This window comes from Mercenaria mercenaria, unplaced genomic scaffold (assembly GCF_021730395.1).
Source record: "Mercenaria mercenaria strain notata unplaced genomic scaffold, MADL_Memer_1 contig_2247, whole genome shotgun sequence".
NCBI lineage: Eukaryota > Metazoa > Mollusca > Bivalvia > Venerida > Veneridae > Mercenaria > Mercenaria mercenaria.
In genome coordinates, this window is record NW_026460294.1 from 37,250 (window position 1) to 58,785 (window position 21,536).

Consider the following 21,536-nt stretch of genomic DNA (forward strand, 5'->3'; position numbering starts at 1 on the left):
GTGACTATTAAGCCACAAACAGTGCATGTTTTAATCAGCTCTTCAGTCTTGTTACTTGTTGGTGAGAAAATAGATTTCGTTTCATTATTGATACAAATAAAGACCAATTCAATATGAATAATAATGAAGTAGAGAGAAACGGTTGAAATATTGACTACATTTTGATTTTGAAATATATTCTTTACACAAACAATCAGGATATCAGTTCAGCGTCAAAACTATAAAAATACAACAAACTCAAACTGTCACAGGACCGACAAATAATAACCCCACAATACGGCCTTGTCGCAGAAGTATGGCAACCATAAAAAAGATATGAAGATATGGCCACAAGAAGGTGCAATTTTAGATGTTTAACTTGAAGGTGAACAACCGAAACAAGTGCTTGCACAATAGGGAAATAAAAATATTTGAATGTAATGCATTCTCTTTCGCTGAATTAAAGCTTACCATAAGACTTTGAAAAATAAAAACGATGTCACAAGTTAGTTTCCCCGGGAGTGACACTGTTCTGATTATTTGACGTAAAACAGTTGTGCTTGAGAAGATTCTTGCTCATCTAACTATTACGTTGCATGCTGGGATCAATTCAATTCTGGTGCAGAATCCATAAACATTAAACATTTGTAAATATCACTGATCGCCGTTGCATGACAATTGCCAAGCCCGCCCGCTTAGTTCAATAAGGAGAGCGCAAATGTACGGATCGCGGGGTCGTGAGTTCCATCCTCGGTCGTTTGTTCTCGACGACAATTAATAAAGGACATTATCTATGAAATTATTCATCCTTCACCTGTGAATCATGTAAGGAAGTTGGCATTTAATTTCAAAGAACAGGTAGCTCAACCCAAAACAAACTTACAAAGCATAACCATAACAAATGAAGTAAAATATGCATTAAACATAAAACCAACTAGCTGAGTAATTATCTTCCCAATAAGTTACTGTTTGCATTAGAGAACAAGAAGGCTGGAGTATCTTCAAACCTGAATTGTGGTGTTCAGTTGGATTTTTTTGATAACAAAATTTCTTGATATTTTTAGACAATGGTCCCCTAATATTTGTTTTAACTTTAAACTATTGGGAGCAAGTTCAAACTCAGATGTACAGCAAACCTTTATGGTTAGTTCTTTAGGTAGAGAACAAGACCGTGAATGGAAAGGACCCATGTTCGATGCCAAGGAAGACAGTAATACTACATCATTCGTCCTCCGCCTATTTGTTGTATAGATGTCTCACTTCAAGGTCAAGGTCACACTTGGGGGTCAAAGGTCATATCAGTTTGTTTCGTGTCCGCTCCGAAACTCTTGAACTGCTTGAAGGGTTTCAAAGAAGCTTGGCACAAATGTTCAGTACACTGAGACGACGTGCAGAGCGCATGTTTCGGATGACACGCTTCAAGGTCAAGGTCACACATAGGGTCAAAGTCATATATGACATTGCTTTGTATATATTGCTCTGCATTGCAGTGCTCTCGTTTTTAATTGTCATATTTCGTTTTTTAGATTTTTTTAATTAATTCCCTTTTATGTTACTATAAGGATTTTTTGGGGATTTTTTTTCTAGAATTTCTTCCCTTCGTTGTTTCTTTCTTTTAGGCTTCAACAGTCTAGTTCTTTAAATTTTACACCTATCCTCTGATGTAACCCTTCGGGTGTATATTGCCCCGCCTGGCGGCGCTCTTGTTGTCTTTATGTTCTAGCAAAAAGCTACTTTGTATAATAGCTAGAAATAAATAAGACTTCAAATGTGCAGTCTGAATTCATTTTTCGATATTTTAAACATGAAAATGTAGCGTTACGTTTACCTTTGAGAAAAAATATAAGTTCTGTTTTTAACATTACGGAATTTGGCTTGGGGCATGGTAGTGTCTGGTACGATACAATACGTGATATTTCAATAATAAAATGTCGTGGGTCGTTTTGTATTGTCGTGCGGCGTAAAACACTTTGTATCACAACACTGGTCACAATTCCTTAAAACATGATTTTTCATAAGAAAAAAAATAGCGTTTTTAGCTCAACCAACGAAGTAAGGAGAGCTGTCCTATCCGACCCGGCATCTGTGTCGGCGTCCTACCGCGTCCGCACCTTTGTTAAAGTTTTGGTGCACTTTCTCTTTATCTCTGTTTTCACTTGATGGAGTTGTTTCAAACTTGAAACTCATAACAATTTATCATAATTTGGTCTTGATAATTTCTAGGTCAAGTTCAAATCTTGGTCATATAGGGTCAAAAAATAGGCCACCCGGTCAAATCAAAGGAAATTCTTGTAACCATTCTAGAGGTCCCATTTGTGACTCAATCTTTATAAAACCTGGTCAGAATGTTTGTCTTAATGATTTCTTTGTCGATACTGGGTAATCTGGGATCAATAAATAGGTCATTAGGTCAGATCAAAGGATAAGTTTGTGAACACTTTAGAGGCCACAGTTGTGTCCCAATCTTTAGGAAACTTGGACAGAATGTTTGTCTTTTCGATCTCTAGGCCAAGTTCGAAACTGGGTCATGTGGGGTGAAAAAAAGATCAGTAGTCAAGATCAAAGGTTTTAACTTTTTAACACTCTAAAAGCCACTGTTTTAGTTTGAAACAGATGACAATTGGTCAGAAGGTTTGTCTTTTTGACCTCTAGGTCAAGTTCGATTCTCAGTCTTGTGGGGTCAAAAACTAGGTCACCCAGTCAAATTAGTGGAAGAAGATTACAACATACTAAAGGCCACAGTTTTTATCCTATTTTTATGAATCTTAGTCAGAATATTTGTCTTGATGATTACTAAAACAAGTTTGCAATTGGGTGATGTGGTGTCAAAAGCAAGGTCAGTAGGTCAGATAAAAGGAAAACTTGTTAACACTAAAGAGTCCATCCTTTAACTTTGAAACGTATGAGAATTGGTCAGAATGTTTGTCTTGATTACCTCTAGGACAAGTTCGGATCAGGGTCTTATGGGATCAACAACTAGGTCACCCGGTCAAATCAAATAAAAACTTGTTAACATTCTTTAAGCCACAATTGTGATCTTTTTAAAACTTTGTCAGAATGTTTATCTTAATGATCTCTTGACCAAGTTTGAAACTGGGTCATGTGAGGTTAAATATTTTATCAGTAGGCCAGATCAACTCTGTTGAGCGATATAGGGCCATCATGACCTTCTTGTTTTCATTTTTTATTTATTCCATCAATATTTATCATCATCATGTTTTGTACCCATACCCGGTAACTCCTGTTAGAAATATTTGTTTTCATTCCCTTTTTAAACAAGGTCATTCCCTTTTTAATCAGGTTTATTAGATTGAGGAATTTTGTTGGATAGGAGGTTGGCGGACAGTTGGGTGGTTGTGAAACTTAATTTCCGCACAATAACTTTAGTTTGGAACAAAGCCCTCCCCCCCCCCCCCCCCCCCCCCCCCCTTAGCTCAGTAGATAGAGCGTTGGTCTACCATATGCCGGGTCGTGAGTTCGATAATCGAGCGGGGCGTATGTTCTCCATGCCAATTTGATACCCGACATTGTGTCTAAAATTCTTATTCCTCCACCTCTGATTAATGTGGGAAAATTGCAGTTTTTTGTGGAGAACAGGTCTGTACTGGTACAGAATTCAATAACACTGGTTATGTTAACTGCCCTTTGTTTGTAGACTGATATAGTGTTTAACCCAAATCAAACAAGCAAAGTAGTTTGGAACAATCCACAGACATCAACCTTGGCCTGTAGATAGTAAGTAAAAATACAAGGGTTGGAATTGCATTTGGGGTCATTTAGGTCAAGGTCTAAAAATAGAAAAATGGTTTCTGTTCAATAAGTTTAGTTTTACAGTGATGTATTGGAATTAAACTTGGCCTATAGGTGGCTTATAGAAAAAATAAGGTAGGGATTTTAAATGGGGTCATTGGGGTCAAGTTCAAGATCAGGATTATTCATTTAATCTTCACACTTGTAAAATCCCACAGTGGTGCAGTGGTCTAGAGCATTGGGCCCAAAGCTACTTTATAGTCAGTAGGACGGAAGGGCGTTGGTTCAAATCCTACGGAGATCAAAATGTTTCTTTTTTTTTTTACTTTTAGCTTACCTGTCAAGTAGAGCTTTTGTGATCGCATTTTGTCCATCGTCCGTCCGTCTGTCGTCCGTCCACAATGTCTTGCGAACACGATAGAGACCACATTTTGCAATCAACTTTAATCAAACTTGCATAAAATTTCTACTGGCATAATATCTTTGGTCCTTTCGAACACCGGCCAGATCCCATCAAGGCTTCAAGAGTTATGGCCTCTTAAAGAGCAAAAAAATATCTAATTTTGGCTTGAGTGTGTGTGTGTGTGTGTGTGGTGCACGCGTTTGCGTGCTGGGGGGTTCGTTTTGAGGAGGCTGCACTTTTGGTGCGTGGCATTCCCTGTTTGATATTTTTCTTTGTTTTTGTGAACACGATAGAGACCACATTTTGCCATCAACTTTATTCAAACTTTCACACAACTTGTATTGGCATAATATATCAGTTCCTTTCGAAAACTGGCCAGATTCCGTTATGGGTTCCATCGTTATGGCCTCTTAAAGGGTCAAAATTTGCTATTTTGGCCTGGCAGCCATATAGAGACTTTATTTATGGTTGTATTTGGTACAAACTTGTAGAATATATTCAAGAACCGTAACTATTGGTTTCCATAATGAATCTGTCAGGTCTATTCATAGGATCTGGAGATACAGGCCCTGATTGACCCCTGAAAGAGCCAAAATTTGTAAATTTTTATCTCGTGAACACGATAGAAGTGACATTTTATATTTGAATTTAACCACACTTACACACAACTTAAGGTATCGGTTCCTTTCGAAAACTGGCCAATTTCCATCATGGGAACTAACCTTGAAAGGGAAAAAAATCAATTTTGGCACTTTCAGCCATATATGTTTTAGTTATGCTTTGATCTGATACCTACTCGCACAGATTGACAATCTTGATGATTTCTAGTTATGCCGGATAAAGACTAGTTATTCAGATTAAATCAAAGCAAGAGCTTGTTAACAACCCAGAGACCACATTTTTGACCCTATGTTCATGAAACTTGGTCAAAATGTTTATCTTGGTGATTTCGAGGCCATGTTAAAAGCTGGGTCATATTGGGGTCAAAAACCAGGTCACCCGATCAGATCACAGGAAAAGGTTTTTAGCACTCTTGAGGCCACATTTATGACCCTATTTTCATGAAACTTTGTCAGAATGTTTAATGATTCCTATGCCAAGTTCCAGCTGAGACATATAAGATAAAAAATAAGGTCTTAATCATGATATGAACTTGCGCACCTCCTTTTTTTTTGGGGGGGGGGGGGGGGGGGGTCCGCCCCCTATTTTCAGAGTTATGGCCCCTGAAATAGTCAAAAATGCACATTTTCAACTTGTGACGCACCTAGCTAAAAAGTATTTAATATTAATGGTTGAAAACTTGCATAAGTCTTTATCATGATATAAACTTGCACACCTGTAATTTTTGGCTGGTTCCCCCTATTTTTAAAGTTATGGCCCCTGAAAAATTAAAAAAAAAATGCACTTTTTCACCTAATTATGTGCCTAGCTCAAAAAGTATTAGATGTAAATTCAGGAAACCTTGCTGGAGTCTTTATCGTGATGTGACCTTGCACACTTGGCATTCTTCTTGAGAATTTTAGCTTTTATTACAGAGTTATGGCCCTTGAAATAGCCACATTAGTGGACTTTTTGTTTGTGTTGCTCATAGCTCAAAAAGTATAGCGCCTAGAATAATGAACCTTTTCATAAAATGTTTGTTGAGGCTATACCCCATTAAGACTGAAAACAATTGAATTATTGCCCCATATTTGTGACAAATGTACCAGTCAGTGGGGGCACACCCTGTGTCCTACAGATACATTCTAGTTAGTTTTTACAGCTTCAGGAAAGAGATTTGGACCACATGTATAATGTTCGATACAGATTTCAGTCCTCGTCTCAAATAGTCTTAAGCGTGACCAACTTTCATGTTTTGAAGCTACAACAAAGAGATTTGGACCACCTGTTCAATCTTTAATAGGGATTTCAATACTCAACTTGAATAGCCTTAATTGTGACCTAATGACCTATTTTCTCGTTTTCGAAGTCACAGGGAAAAAATGGACTACATGTATAAACTTCGATACAAAGTTCAATACTTGTCTCATGTTTTTAAGGTAAGCAAAGAAATTTGGCCCATACGTATAACTTTTGATAAAGACTTCAATACTCATCATCATTATTCTTAACCCTGACCTACTGACCTACTTCCTTGTTTTTGAAGCTGCAGCAAAGAGATATGGACCTCCTGTATATTTTTTTAAAAATTTCCACTAATAATCTTGAATAATCTTTAGCATGACCTACTCACATAATTGTTTTTGTTTTTGAAGCTTTATGAAAGAAATTTGTTTAAGCAAGCAATTAATCTGAGGTGAGCGATATAGGGCCATCATAGCCCTCTCGTTGAAATATTGATTGATTAAAGTTCTGCAAAAAGCTCGAAAAAATCAGCTTATAATTCAGAACAATTGTATATCACGCATACTGTATAGCGGGTTATATTCGCGGAGGTTCAATTTTCGATGTATTCCCGGGCATATTTTTCGTTGTATTTGCGGGCATTGACAGCTAGAAACACCGCATTTTTTTGTTACATTTCACCAAGGAAGACCACTCAATTACAAATTTAGCTCATCAGCGTTATTGATTTTGTTTTTATTGTAACATTACATTGTGTATGTCAAATTGCAATGTACTGTGTCTGTGCGTTCGGGGGGTACATACACCACCTTCAGTGATAGCTCTACTTTCATATTTTAATTCTAGTAATTCACGTATACATTTTAACTATGTCATTTTAAAAGCTCATATATGTGCGATACTAAAGAAACGAGAAAAGTGATACATTTCACAAAAAGTGTACTCGATTATGCTGTTTTAGCTTTACACATGAGCAACAGTTTTGATCTTTTAACTTCTTTGTCCTGTAAAACAGTTCCATTCCCCAGAAAAGTTTTTAAAAAATAACATACGAAATGTTATTTCTTGTGCGTCTATGTTGGTATAAAACGACACTGAGACTTCTGGCATATATAAGAATCACGTTATATTTTTTACTCGATTATTGCAACTAAGAACGACTATTAACTTTAAAAAAGAAACAATAAAAGAAAATAATGAAGCAAAAAATCTTTAACAAGTCTACTTGTTTGTTTGCTTGTTTGGGGTTTTCAACATAACAGGCGGGCAGATTATATGGCGGACGAATGATTTCAGACACAATATCTTTTATCAAATTGTTACAGACAAAATGCACCTCGCCTGGGGATCGAGGTCACGACCCTTCGATCCGTACTATGGCGCTCTTCCTACTAAGCGAAGCGGGTGGGCTTTGACATAGTCAATGGATTTGGTGGATTTGGTTATAATAATGAAGTTCACGCTTCCCAATGATACACATGTCCTTGACTGCACTGTTATTTTTTTTTTTTTTTGTGCTAAATGTTTACTTGGGACTTCCTATTATTTTTCATTTTATGTTTGTAATCAACTGTGTGTTTTGGTATCTGGGTAAAACAGATCTTTTATACGCCCAAAGGGAGGTTTTATGTTATGCTGCCGGTGTCCGTCCGTCGGTCTATCTGTCAGTTCGTTATCAATTTCGTATCCACTCTGTAACTCTTGAACCCCTTGAACGGTTTCGAAGAAACTTGACACAAATGTTTAGGAAAAAAAAAATATGTGTGGGTCCTGATACATGACCCAAAAATAGGGTAGGTAGGTTGAGATAAGTTTTTAGTATTGTAACAATGATGTATCAGTACATACCGGTGCTTTTTATGTGCTTATGTTATTAATAACCCCCAGTAGCATGTTAACTTTCTTTTCATGAAATCTTTACTTGCTACCACATTGCTTTCTTCTACTGATCTGGTTTTTTCTTTCGTTCTTTTATTTTTTTGTTCACAGTAACATAACTTGCAAAGTGAACGTTTGACATGTGAAAAATATTAACAATCAGAGGACCTGGGGATTCAGATTTGAAAAGTACCTGGGAATACGAGTAAACGTAGCAGATATATAAAAAGTTTATTTATGCATTCTGTATATTACTAAGTCCAGAACACAGGCCTGGAAAAACGTCACTCTGATAAAATTTTCAGGCACTTGCCTTCCTTTGATGTAATCTGTACATTTTGTAATTTACAGTTCAAACTAACTTTATATAAAAAAAAACACATATGATCACAAGTTTCGAACATGATGTTACATCCGATAGTAAACTATAAATCCAGTTTAAAGTTGCAAATTGAAAAAGGTATTTTTTTCATATATTTTTTCATCATGGTAAAGTCTAATAGGCTAAGCCTAATATTCTTGAAGAGTAACATTTCTGTATTCAGGATTTAGGAGTATATCATAAAAATAAATAGGTGAAGCCAGCCAAAAAATAAGAGGTGCGCAAGTTTATATCATGATAAAGACAAATTTTCCACGATTTATATTAAATACAATTTAGCTAGGTGCGTCACAGGGTGAAATGTGCGTTTTGGACTATTTCAGGGACCATAACTCTGAAAAAGAGGGCCGTCTCAAATGAAAAATTAGAGGTGCGCAAGTCCATATCATGATTTAGACTCATGCAAGTTTTCATGAATCTATATGAACAATTTTTAAGCTAGGCGGGTCACAAGGTGAGAATGTGCATTTTTGACTATTTCAGGGGACTTTACTCTGAAAATAGGGGCGGAGCCAAACAAAAATTAGGAGATGCGCAAGTTCATATCATGATAAAGACTCATGCAAAGTTTCATGAGTTTTTATCAAATACTTTTTGAGCTAGGCGCGTCACGAACTTCGGACGGACGCACCGACGCACGGACGGACGCACGGACAAGACCAAATCTACATGCACTAAACACTCATGGGGGAACTATAAAAATAAGCTATTGCAAATGCATCAAAAGGAACATATGTAACTTTTTTACATTTTTTCCCAAAATCATGATAAAGCTCCAGAAATTGTAAAAACTGATTTTGTCTATTACTAAACACTTATTTTTTGTGTCTTGACAAAGACATGGACCTAATTTTGTGATTATTCATGAATATTCAGTGAGATTACATTGAAATTTGTTTTTTTTTTGTATTATGAACGGAGTCACATTCACAGAATTAAAGTGTTACTGGCATTTTTCAAACTTCTGATATTGTTGGGGGAATAAGTAAGGTGCGCTTGCAAGCATTATCTCATTAGACACCTGTGTAGAATCACCTTCATTTAGACACCTGAGTAGAACCACCTACCTTCCATGTACCAGGATAAATTCTTCAACCGAAAGATTTCTACACCAAAGCAGGACTTGTAATCCACGTCGGTGAAGATCATGTAAATGTAATACCTCAGCTTTGGTGATACTCTATCAGTTTTTACCTAGCAGCTCTACGCAGAGTTAGAATAACTTTACAAGTCACTGTTATAGACCACAAACCTGTACTATACATTCATTTCAAATTATAATTATAATCTATTCACCAAACAATTAATCACTTTCTGTGAAGAACAAAATGGGTTTAAAATAAGCCATGACAACTGAGCCAGACGTTATACCAACAACCTACTCTCGGTACTGTTTCACAAACTGGACAAAGCTTTGCCAACTATTTAAGAAGGGGAACCCATGTGAACCGCATCATTAAAAGTTTAATTACATTAACTTGTAGACACTAAATCATTTTTTGCCAGCTTTCTAAGCATAACATAATATGACCAACGAAAATGGCCTTTTCCGGAAGAGACAATTGTGACATTCAACTGATTTAGTTAATAGATTAAGCTGATATTATCAGCATTTCCAATTGTAAACAAACTGACTTAATTCTGCTCTAGTTCAGTAAAGCTTTTGATAAGGCTTCTTCTGAAACTTCCAGATTATAGTGTCTGTCTAAGTCTTCAAGTGGTCTGATGCATTTCTACTTGACAGAAAGTCAATTTGTAGTTTTTGAGGGCGACATTCTAGAGAAATACCAATGACATTTGGTGTCTCATAAGATTCCATCTTGGACTGTTGTATTTTCTATTTTATATTAACTATTCCCATCTTCAATCAAGTCTCAAGTCCGACTATAACGTAGTCCACCTTATTATGATATCATTTCTCTCAATGTCAACAACAAAGTCCTCCAGTAAAATCTTAACAAGCTAGAAAAATGGAAAAAAGAGTGGGTGTCGGAGTTTAATCCTTCTAAATGCCAGGTACTACACATCACAAAAATCAAACTGTTATCAAAACCAAATATTTAGTCCATGGCCATATTTTAGAATTAATTCCCAGTGCAAAATATCCTGGTGTGACAGATCTAAATTTGAATAAACATATCTGTTATATATTTTTAAATGCTATTCAAACTCTTGATTTCATAAAAGGAAACATCAAAACAACCAACCAAAACGTTAAAAGATTAGCATAGAAAATACTAGACCGTACCCAGCTAGAATATGCATCTATCATCTTGCACCCATACATTAAAGCAAACATATAATCTAGAATTTGTTCAGCGTCGTGCACTTTGATGGTCACAAGTGCTTTCTGACCTCTGTCCTGTGTTACAGAAATGAAAGAAAGACTGGGTTGGTGCTCCCTTTAACATAAAAGATTGGATTCCCGTTCTGTACTTTTTTTATATTAAATATACCGAGAGAGAGAGAAGGGGGGAGAGAGAGAGAGAGAGAGAGGGGGGGGGGCGGGTGAGAGAGAGAGAGGAGAGAGAGAGATTTAGTTCATGTAGCCAGTAAGCCACTTATGAAGTACCTGCTTTTCATACAGAAATACAATTTTATTTTTTTTAATTATAAATCTGACATGAAGATTGTCAATAAGGTCCTTTCTATGATTTAATGTAGTGTCATTGTTTTGGACCTTGTGTTTTCCATTTATTTTTATCAAAACTTAAAAAGACAACAGTTAGGGAGATAGTGCATGCTAAACGCTAGATAGCCAAAAATAATTCAGTGGTTCAAATCAAAAGATATACCTTATATTTGAATAATATGCCAAAACCCAACATTTTAACATTATTTATAATAGGTATTCTCTTACAGTAATTCAACTTTTTGAATACAGGGAGTACTGGTGCACGTATTAAAACCAAAAGAAAAAAACATTAGGTACAGGCTAATATATGAATATCAGTGCATGCGAGTGTCTGTGCTTCAGGCAGCCCTTTTCCGATAATAAATATCTATATCAGTAGACTGACATTGTTTCGTAGAGTAACATATGTGTTTTACATGCTGTTCAATTTTCATGCTATAAAGCTCTTTCTTTCTATGATTTGGTGTTTTTTGTTTTGTTATTTGGCTGTTCTTCGCATTGTTCATCAATAAACTTTTACACACTGATCAATAAACACCTTTGATAAAGACGAACATTATTTTACTAAATACAAAGCGCGAAATGACTACGTGTCAGTCGGCGAGTGGTGTAATTGACATCTGTCTGTAGCTAATAAATATACAACGCTCCGCATACTGCCATACTTCCGCTTGTGGCGGCGAACAATGTTGAAATTCACCGGGATTTTGATTGATAAGAGGCAAAACTTTCAAACTCGAGACACTTCAAAGAAAATTTTCACGGGTCAAGCCGACGCATATTACATTTTCTGTGCCGGTCAAATAAGATTTTCTCTCGATTTTTCGTGGGTCGAAACCCGGAACTGAGCCTCGGGTCAACCGATCCGATATTTTCTTTGATAACAATAAAGAAGTTAGGGTCGGCTGGGGAAAAAAGAGTCCGTTTGAACCACACATATTATTTTATTTGGATTTACCACAATGTGCAAAGCGCATACTTTGAAAAGTTTCAAAACAATTCATATAAAACTTGATATACAACATGATACATCATAAGCATGAAGTGGAAATGCGCATACGTTTTTAACATACAACGTCTGGTACGTTTAGACATTGTCAAGCTGTATAATGTACGACGTTCTGCAAGATGACGTTGCTTTCCGCCTTCTTGACCTTAAGTCTGTTTACTTTTTCTGGAATTAAGCCTTATGGCCCTTTTTGACTTTGAAATATTTCAAACTTGGTATACGTCATCCTTTGAGTAGCCGAACGAGGAGAATCTAACATTTTGGAATAAATGCGGAGTTAAACGTTCCAGCTGATAAGATAATAAAGAGACCTATCTTCATATAAAAGAGACTGTTTATAAACTAAACTGTACACATAAACTGCCATTTCAAAATAAAGCTGAGGAGACATTCTCATAGGATGTACTCAACAATCTTTTATTTGAAATAGACAACCCAAAAAAATAATATTAATGACACCGTATCTAACTTTGTTGAAATTTTAAGAGAAGTTGGTAAACAGTTTAAACATTCTTTTGACGCGAGAGAACCGCTGATAAAAATCCATGATTGTTTAATAAAGAATGTAAAATTTCAAAACATTTGAAGTATCAAAAATTGTGAAAATACAGACATCAAAGAAATGATGAAAATCTTAGGTCTTACATATAGGCTAGGAAATATTACAAAAAATTATGTGAAAATAATTGTAAACAGTTTTATGCGAAACAGTTAAACCAGCTTTCAAATGAAGTAAATTACATCGATCTGTTTGGTCAAAACTTAATCAAATTACATGTCATTATCAAACAAGAAGTAATAATATAAGCACTTCTCAATGGAAAGAACATTTTGAAGGTGTATTACATCTTGCAGTTGCAAACGAAAATAATAAAGGAAACATTGATATTTCGATAGATGAACCAAATAATGATGTTCAAAATTATATATTCAATTCAGAAATGATGGAAATGAAGTTAGACTTGTAATAAATCATCTCAAGTAAGGAATATCATATTGCCAGAATTCTTTATTTATGGTATTGACAGTATTATTCAGATTTTAGTAAAATTGTTTAATAGGCTTTTTACTACTGGTGAATATCCTGAAAGTTGCCGTGAATCTATCATAATAACACTTCATAAGAATGGAGACATAAATAATGTAGAGAACTATCTCGTTACAAATTGTTTTGAGTAAACTATATTGTGGAATTCTTGTCTCGAGGTCAAATTTTTATGCACAAATGTACCATAAGATTTCGGAAAATCAAGCCGGATTTAAAACAGGTTATTCAACTGTTGATAATGCCTTTATTTTAAAGTCTGTTACAGCCCGCATTTTAAGTAAAAAGAGACAGAGACTTTTGTGGCTTTCATGAGTGTTTTGACACTATAAATAGGCAGATTCTATGGAGTAATTTAAAGGAAAATGGTATTCAAGGTTATTTGTTTAAAAGTTTCCAAAGTATGTATCATAATGTTAAGGCATGCGTTAGATGTAATTGTTTAAGAAGTAAATATATACAAAGTACGATCTGCCTAAAACTGGGCTGTCTAGCCAGTCCTATCTTGTTGTGTTTCTTATAGATGAACTAGAACGTTGTCTTTCAAATAATAACGTAGGTGATATACAATTGCAACCGAATACTTTTTAGTTATTCCTTTTCGCAGATGATGTTGCATCATTAGCAGACACAGTGTTTTGACTTCAAAGGCAACTGAACATTTCGTCAGATTTTTGTGATGCATTTAAATTAAAAGTAAATGAAGGCAAAACTAAACTGTAGTCTTTAAAAATGGCGGTGTACTTGCGAGAAATGAAAAATGGAAATATAAAGATGCTGAGATTGAAGTTGTAAATTAATTTTGTTATGTTGGATTGACATTTACTAGACAGTTATCTATAAATTGTATGGTTCATGACCTATGTGTTAAATGGAAAAAAGTACAAATCTCTATTCTTAATTCACCGTACAACTGTGGTCAATTGTCAAAATCGTACTTTTTAAAATTTTTGATTGTAAAGTTTGTCCTTAATTGCTGTACAGTTGTGAAAAATAGGGCATATAAAGTTTGACTAACTTGAACGTGCTCAGTATTACACATGTAAAAGGTTTATGTGTGCTAAACAGAAAACATCTAATGTTGCATTTTAGGAGACTTTGGTAGATACCAATTATACATAACAACATACAAAAGGTCAATTAAGTACTGGATGAAAATGATACGAATGGACAGGTAACTGCTGTTTAAAATTGCTTGATAAGCCATGGTTTTGGGTATGTATGGTTAAGTCAAAATGTGCATTATGAGTTAGGTTTTCTAAAAAATGTTTGAAATAGGTTAAATTATATTTACAAACAAGATTGGAATGTAAATTTAAACATAAATGTCAAACTTGTGCATTATAACGAATTCAAACAATGAGTTTGAATTTGAGCTATACCTGCATGTGGGGCCTCCGTGGCAGAGTGGTTAAGGTCGCTGACTTCAAATCACTTGCCCCTCATCGATGTGGGTTCGAGCCTCACTTGGGGCGTTGAATTCTTCATGTGAGGAAGCCATCCAGCTGGCTTACGGAAGGTCGGTGGTTCTACCCGGGTGCCCGCTCGTGATGAAATAATGCACGGAGGGGCACCTGGGGTCTTCCTCCACCATTAAAGCTGTAAAGTCGCCATATGACCTATCATGTGTCGGTGCGACGTTAAACCCAACAAAAAAAAATACCTGCATGTACTTAATTTGAGAAAGTTCAGATAGGTTGATGTTAATTTTAGAGTAGGTAGTTAGAAATTGAGAAAGAAAGATATACTAATACCGCAAGAGAAAATAGAAAATGTAAAACTATGCGATACCAATTTTGTTGAGGAAGAGTACCATTTCCTATTGCGCTGTGAATGTTATAGATATCTCCGTAAACTACATAAAACAATCAAATATTATACTCGTCCAGATGGTAATAAATTTAATATTCTTATGTGTACAAGACATGAAGAACAGAAAAAATTATGCATTAATAAAAAAGAATCTTTTACAAAATTTATTATAGTAAAATACTGAGTCGTTAGATTGATGGAGGAAAATATTCATATCGCAACACTGTCATATATGTATATATTTATATACGCATACTATACTGTTTTTGAAAGCTTTATATAACTACATTGTATATATCTTGCATGGGCCGGAGGCCTTGGAGCAAATAAAGAATTGTCATTGTCATTGTTAGGTAGACATGCGCATATTGAGGGTACTTTTCTGTCTGATACTTCATTTAGAGTTGTGGCCTCTTCGTGTAATTTGGTATATTACAGCTGCAACGGAACTTATTTTACTTTTTACATCCAATTGAAATGAAGTTTTCAAGACTTTCATGTCCGACATTTTTTGTAAAGCCCTATTTGTGCGCTTTATCATTGTATCAAGCAGTTACTGAGGCATGTGTCAAATACTGTTGACATCATTCTTGTTGCATCATTTATGTCCGTGGCAATGTTGTTTTTTTTTCTTTCTTTCTTTTAATCCCACATACCAAAACCACATATGTATAAGGAGAATTTGCCAGCATCAGAATATATACACTTATTGAATGACTTGTCTGTCAATGAAAACAAAACTATTGCCAGTAAGTGTTTTATTACATGACGTTAGAAAGTAATTTTCAGTTTTATTTTTAAACCTTTAACATTTAGCCCATAAAACATGTATTGAATATAGACAGATCTTGTAGCACAAATTATAGAGTGGTTATTAATATAAGGAGTCTGACTTTCACGTGATAATGTATTTCAATCGAGGATAGAGATAGGGGTGCAAAATTTATTTCTTAAATAGCTTAAATAACGACAATCATATTCTTATTTCATGTATTATGTTTTATCACAGTAAATCAAAATCAAATCATATTTGAGGGGACAGGTTTCTGACTTTACCCTGATTCATGTAATATTTAAAATATGTGCACATGTCGGCCTGTATTTGTTTTTTTAGCTGTCCTGAGCCGAAGGTTCATTGTGAGCTTTTGTGACCGCTCATTGTCCATCGTGTGTCGTCAGCCTTTCAATATATTCTAAAAAATCTTCTTGAAATCCTCTGGGCAGATTTACATTAAACATCACAGGTATAATCCTTGGGTGGTCCTCTTTCTAAATTGTTCAAAGAATTGAATTCCACACAGAAGTCTGGTTGCCATTGCAATCGATAGGAAAAAAAATTTAAAAAAAGCTTCTTGTCAGAAACCGCATGTGACATCATCTAAAGGTCCTCTTTAGAAATTGTTTAAATTATGCCCGTGGGGTGAAAAGAGATAACAAGAATTAGGCCTTTGATATTTGGTATGTAGTATTGCCTTGTGCTCAAATTATAAGCCTGGGGTGAAAAGAGGTCACATTCCGCGGGCCCAACTTTTACATAGACTTATAAAGAAAAAAACTTAAAAAGTCGTCTTGTGTGAAACCAAAAGGCATAGGCCTTTGACATTTTGTATGTAGCATCTACCAAGATTGTTCAAATAATTACCTTTCGGTGAAAAGAGACCCTGTCCCGGGGGTGGGGGGGGTCCCAAATTTTACATAGACTGATATAGGAAAAAACTTTAAAAATCTTTTGTCTGACAGTGCAAGGGCTAGGATTTTGATAGTTGGTATGTTGCATTGCTTAGTGGTCCTTACCAAGATTATTCAAATTATGTCCCCGCCAGTTGAAAAGAGGCCCCACCCAGGATGTCCCAAGTTTTATATAGACTTTTTATGGGAAAAAAAAATCTTCTTGCCTAAAACTGCAAGGTCTAGGAATGTGGCGTTGCCTTGTGGTCCTATACCCAAAGTTTTACGATATTTAATGCCGCCACACTTCTTTCGCAAAATGACGTTCATTATTTCCGTTTATTATCATGTTTAACAGGCAAAACAGTTTTATCTGAATATCTTAAACACTTAACATATGCGCAGTCTGCATTTTTTTTCAGTTTCTTAACAGAAGGACTAATTGGCAGAAAAATGTAAGAATGGGCTATTAACTTGGTTCCAGATAAATCCGAATTCAGCTGGATAAATGGTCAATAATTCGTTCATAATTCAGGGATCAATAGTCGATTAGAAAAAGAATAAGAAAGCAATAGCTAAATTTGTTACATTTTCGTTCAGTTTTTGACCAGTTAGATTACAGAATTCGTAATGATGATATTGTGACGGGCTGTTTGAACTTAAATGTAAAAAACTAAGCCGCCACACAAATCAGATTTAAAACATTTCAACAATGTAAAGGCCACATTTATGGCTCTATCTGATTGAAAATTGATCAGAATGTTTATCTTGACGATTCTAGGCCAAATTTAACAGGTGAATGATATAGGGCCATCATGACCCTGTTGATTTTTCTATATTTCAGAGCTGAAGGACGATCTGGCTGCCTTCTACAATGGAAGATTCAGTACCATACCGCTGTCACCGTTGTTCGAGGAACACGACACTCCCCTTATGGACTTTTACATTTTGCCTGAAATGAATTTCTTTGAAAAACAAAAGCAAACGCCAGCTGGGGAAGAAACTAAAACTCCAGTCAAGTCGTTGTCAGACATATTCAGGTCTGAAAACAGTCGTGAAATATATTTAACCGCTGATGCTGGATTTGGGAAAACTTCATTTTCAAAATATCTTGCTCTCACGTGGTGCCAGACTCATCGTCCCTATAAGAATTACAGAAAGTATTTCTCAGAAGATGCGATAAACGCCATGGGTGATTTTGAATTTTTGTTTCTTGTGTTATTACGGGATTCTTCTGATGAGTGCAGCATTGATGGTTTGATAATGAATCAAATAATCCTAAATTTGTCTTTCTCTTCCGCTATGACAGAAGATTTTTTACAGGAAATTCTGCATCGTGAAAGTTGTTTAGTGATACTAGATGGACTAGATGAATGGATCCATCCTGAAAAGAAATGTACAAAAATACCAAAAACGATTCCTCATCGTAATGCTTGCGAAAAGCATGTAACACTTTCCACGACAAGACCTTGGAAATTTAATGCCTTAGATTTTAAAACTAGTGAAATAGGTATGAAAGTGGAACTAGTAAAACTAAAATCCGAGTCAGCACAGAAATTAGAGGAAAGGGCATTTTCAAAATTAAAGAAATATGAAGCGAAAGAGTTTGCCAAACATTTTAATGAACAAATAAAAGAAAATAAACTCGAGGAGCTTGAATCCGATCCCCTGCTTTTAATGTATCTCATTTGTTTATGGTTTGACAATATTTCACTAGGACAGTCAAAGTGTGGACTGTATGCAAGCATTATTGAACTCCTGCTGAATAGAACTATACGCAAATATCCGGAAATGGACATAATGTGCGAACTCTCCCAGAGTGATATCCCACAATGCTTCAGTGAACATGCATATTGTACTAAATACTTCGCATATCTGAAAGCTTTAGGACAGTTAGCATTTGAAACTTTACTCAGTGAAACAAAGGAGAGAACACTTGTTTTCAACAAGTCAGTTGTTTTCAACAAGTCAGTGGCAGATAAGTATCTGTCACCAGATTATTTAAAATTAAGTCTTCACTCGGGAATACTAACATCAAGTACTAATAAGGCATTTACCAAACAGACGTCTAAAGTTTCGTTTTCTCACAAAACAGTACTTGAATTTTTTTGTGCATTACACATTAGCTGTCAAAATGAAAGTAATGTCAAAAACACCTTTCTTGATAAATACAAAAGTTCACAAAGTATTCTTGACTTGTCCACAGTGTTCGATTTCATCAAAGGAATGGGGAACGCAGAAATCATGTCTTCATTATCACGTGAGTTTATATCTGTATTTAGCAAAGATAGATGTCGTTCTTATTTGAATATCATGTCTAAATGCATCGCTGGAAACTACCAAATTATTGAGCTATTGTGATCGTTCACTGTTAGGCGTCCGTCCACACTTTGCTTTAAACAATATCTTCTAAACCATCAGGCCAATTTTGATGACACTTTACAGAGATGTTTCGTGGACGGTCTTTTTCAAATCTTTGAATTCCATACAAATCTCTGGTTGCCACGGCAACCAAAAGAAAAAACTTTAAAAATCTTCTTGTCCGAAACAACAGGTCATAAGGGCTTTTATATTTGGTATGTAGCATCATCTAGTGGTTCAAATTATCCTTCTAGGGCCAAATATTGCCCGCCCCGGGGTCACATGGTTTATATAGAGGTACATGTATATTGGGAAACAATTTGAAAATCATCTTGTCCAAAACCACAGGGCCTGGGGTTTATAAATTTTGATACTGATTTCAATACTCATCTTTAATATTCTTAATCCTGATCTTTAATATTCTTAATCCTGAACTACTGACCTACTTTCTTGTTTTTGAAGCTAAAGCAGAGAAATTTGGACCACCAGTTTAACTATGTATCCCCCACTAGGGGAGACATATTGTTTTTGCCCTGTCTGTCAGAAGAACCTTCAAACATCAGGGCGGCAGGGATTATGGAATAGACGACCCGTATTGCTTTTGGGGCCACTCCATCAAAGGTCAAGGTCACAGGGGCCTTAACATGGAGCCATTTCCGATCAATAACTTGAGAACCACTTGACCCAGAATTTTGAAAATTCATAAGATGATTGGTCATGCAGAGGAGATGCCCCTATTGGGTCAATGTGTTAAAGGACAAGGTCACAGGGGTCTGAACAAGGAAAACCATTTTCGGTCAGTAAATTGAGAACCCTTGACCCAGAAAGTTGAAACTTCATAGGTTGATCGGACATGCAGAGGAGATAACCCCTATTTATTTTGGAGTAACTCTATTAAAGGTCATGTTCACAGGGACCTGCACATGAAAAAACAGTAACTTGAGAACCGCTTGACCCAGAATGTTGATACTTCATAGGACGATCAGTCATACAGAGTAAATGATACCTTTCACCCTGTCAAAGGTCAAGATCACAGAGACCTGAACATGAAACACATTACTGATCAGTAACTTGAGAACCACTTGACCAAGAATGTTGAAACTTCATTAAATGATTTAAATGCATAGAAGAAGACCCCTATCGATTTTGGGGTAACTCCGTTAAAGGTCAATGTCAAAGGGGCCTGAACATGGAAAACCGTTTCCGGTCAGTAATTTGAGAACCACCTAATCCAGAATGTTGAAACATCATAGGATGATTGGTCATGCAGAGGAAATGACTCCTATCGGTTTTTGGGTCACTCTGTTAAAGGTCAAGGTTATAGGGGCCTGAACATGGAAAACCATTTCTGGTCAGTAATATGAGAACCACTTGACCTAGAATATTGAGACTTCATAGGATGATTGCACATGAAGAGTAAGATGACCCCTATTGATTTGGGTTTACTCTATTAAAGGTCAAGGTCGCACCGGATATAAAATGGAAATCCATTTCCTGTTTGTAACTTGACAACCATTTGACCTAGAGCCTTCAAACTTCATAGGGAGATAGGAATTATGTAGTTAGAATTAAGGAGTAGACGAACCCTATTGTTTTGGGGGGTCACTCCACCAAAGTTCAATGTCACAGGGGTCTGAACATAGAAAATACTTTCCAATTAATATCTTGAGAACCACTTGTCCCAGAATGTTGAAACTTAATAGAATAATTGACCCCTAATAATTTTGGATCACTTGATCAAAGGTCAAGGTCACAGGATCCCGGACATGAAAGACAGCATCAAATTCATAACTAGAGAATCACTAGGCCTAGAGTGTTGAAACTTAATGGGAAGATTAGATGTGCCAAATAATTGTAGGTGATCCCTATTGCAGCCAACCATCAGTGTCTCTTTGACTTTCGCTTTTTCCTGTTATTAACTTCTTGCGTTTTGACTATGCATTACGGAAGACATGCGCTTTTTTACAAACGCATGTTTTAGTTTTAGATTTCGGTAGTTATCATAAATAATCTTTACATGACCTACAAACCTAGTTTTTGCTAGTGAGTAAAATCTGTAAAAAAGATTCTTTGGAAGCAAAGAATGCAACTAAGAAGAATAATAGCAGACTCTGTTTGATTGAGTCTGTTCATGACAGGTAATTAAATGTGCAACACCTGTCATGCCCCCTAGCACCGGCTTCAGCGGAACTCTATTACATATAACGTTGGTTGGACTCCATGATCCCAAAGGACCAGAAAATATAATAACACTGAATCCAAGTACGGGGAGAAATTTTACAGCCGCAACACGACACTTAAAGACTGTTGATGTGATAGTGAATAAAATCTGTAAAATCTGCTTAAAAATAAGCAAAGAAATACTAAACTCAGGTGTGCGATATAGGGCCGTCATGGCGCTCTTGTTTGGAAGATATCAATTTAAGCGAAACAAAAAATCAATTTAATTGATATAAACTATTCCGACTGCTAACTTGTTTGGACACCAAGATATCAGGGGAAGATACAAAAAAGATTTATATACCATCATGACCGACATGTATTTAATTACAGTATATATTGTAGTTTTCTGTCTGTCAGTATCATAATTCCTGGTATTTCTAATGCAAACTCATTATCATCGAGTATATGTTCCTTACGGTTGGAATATGTTTAATTAAAAGACAGGACAACGTCTTGTTAGCTCGCCTGAGCAATGCTCATGGTGAGCTATTGTGATCACGCTGTGTCTGTCGTCCATGGTGCGTGCGTCTGTCTATAGTCAACACT

General features: G+C 35.8%; 1 protein-coding gene across 1 annotated transcript in view; it reads left to right on the plus strand.

The window, feature by feature from the left end:
• The window catches only part of LOC128552294 (uncharacterized), a 56,635-nt gene that overhangs the window by 30,401 nt on the left and 4,698 nt on the right, over nucleotides 1–21,536 (plus strand). Inside the window, exon 11 of the mRNA XM_053533327.1 lies at nucleotides 17,251–18,666. Within this exon, the coding sequence (XP_053389302.1) occupies nucleotides 17,251–18,666 (1,416 nt within the window). The remainder of the gene's footprint in view (nucleotides 1–17,250; nucleotides 18,667–21,536) is intronic.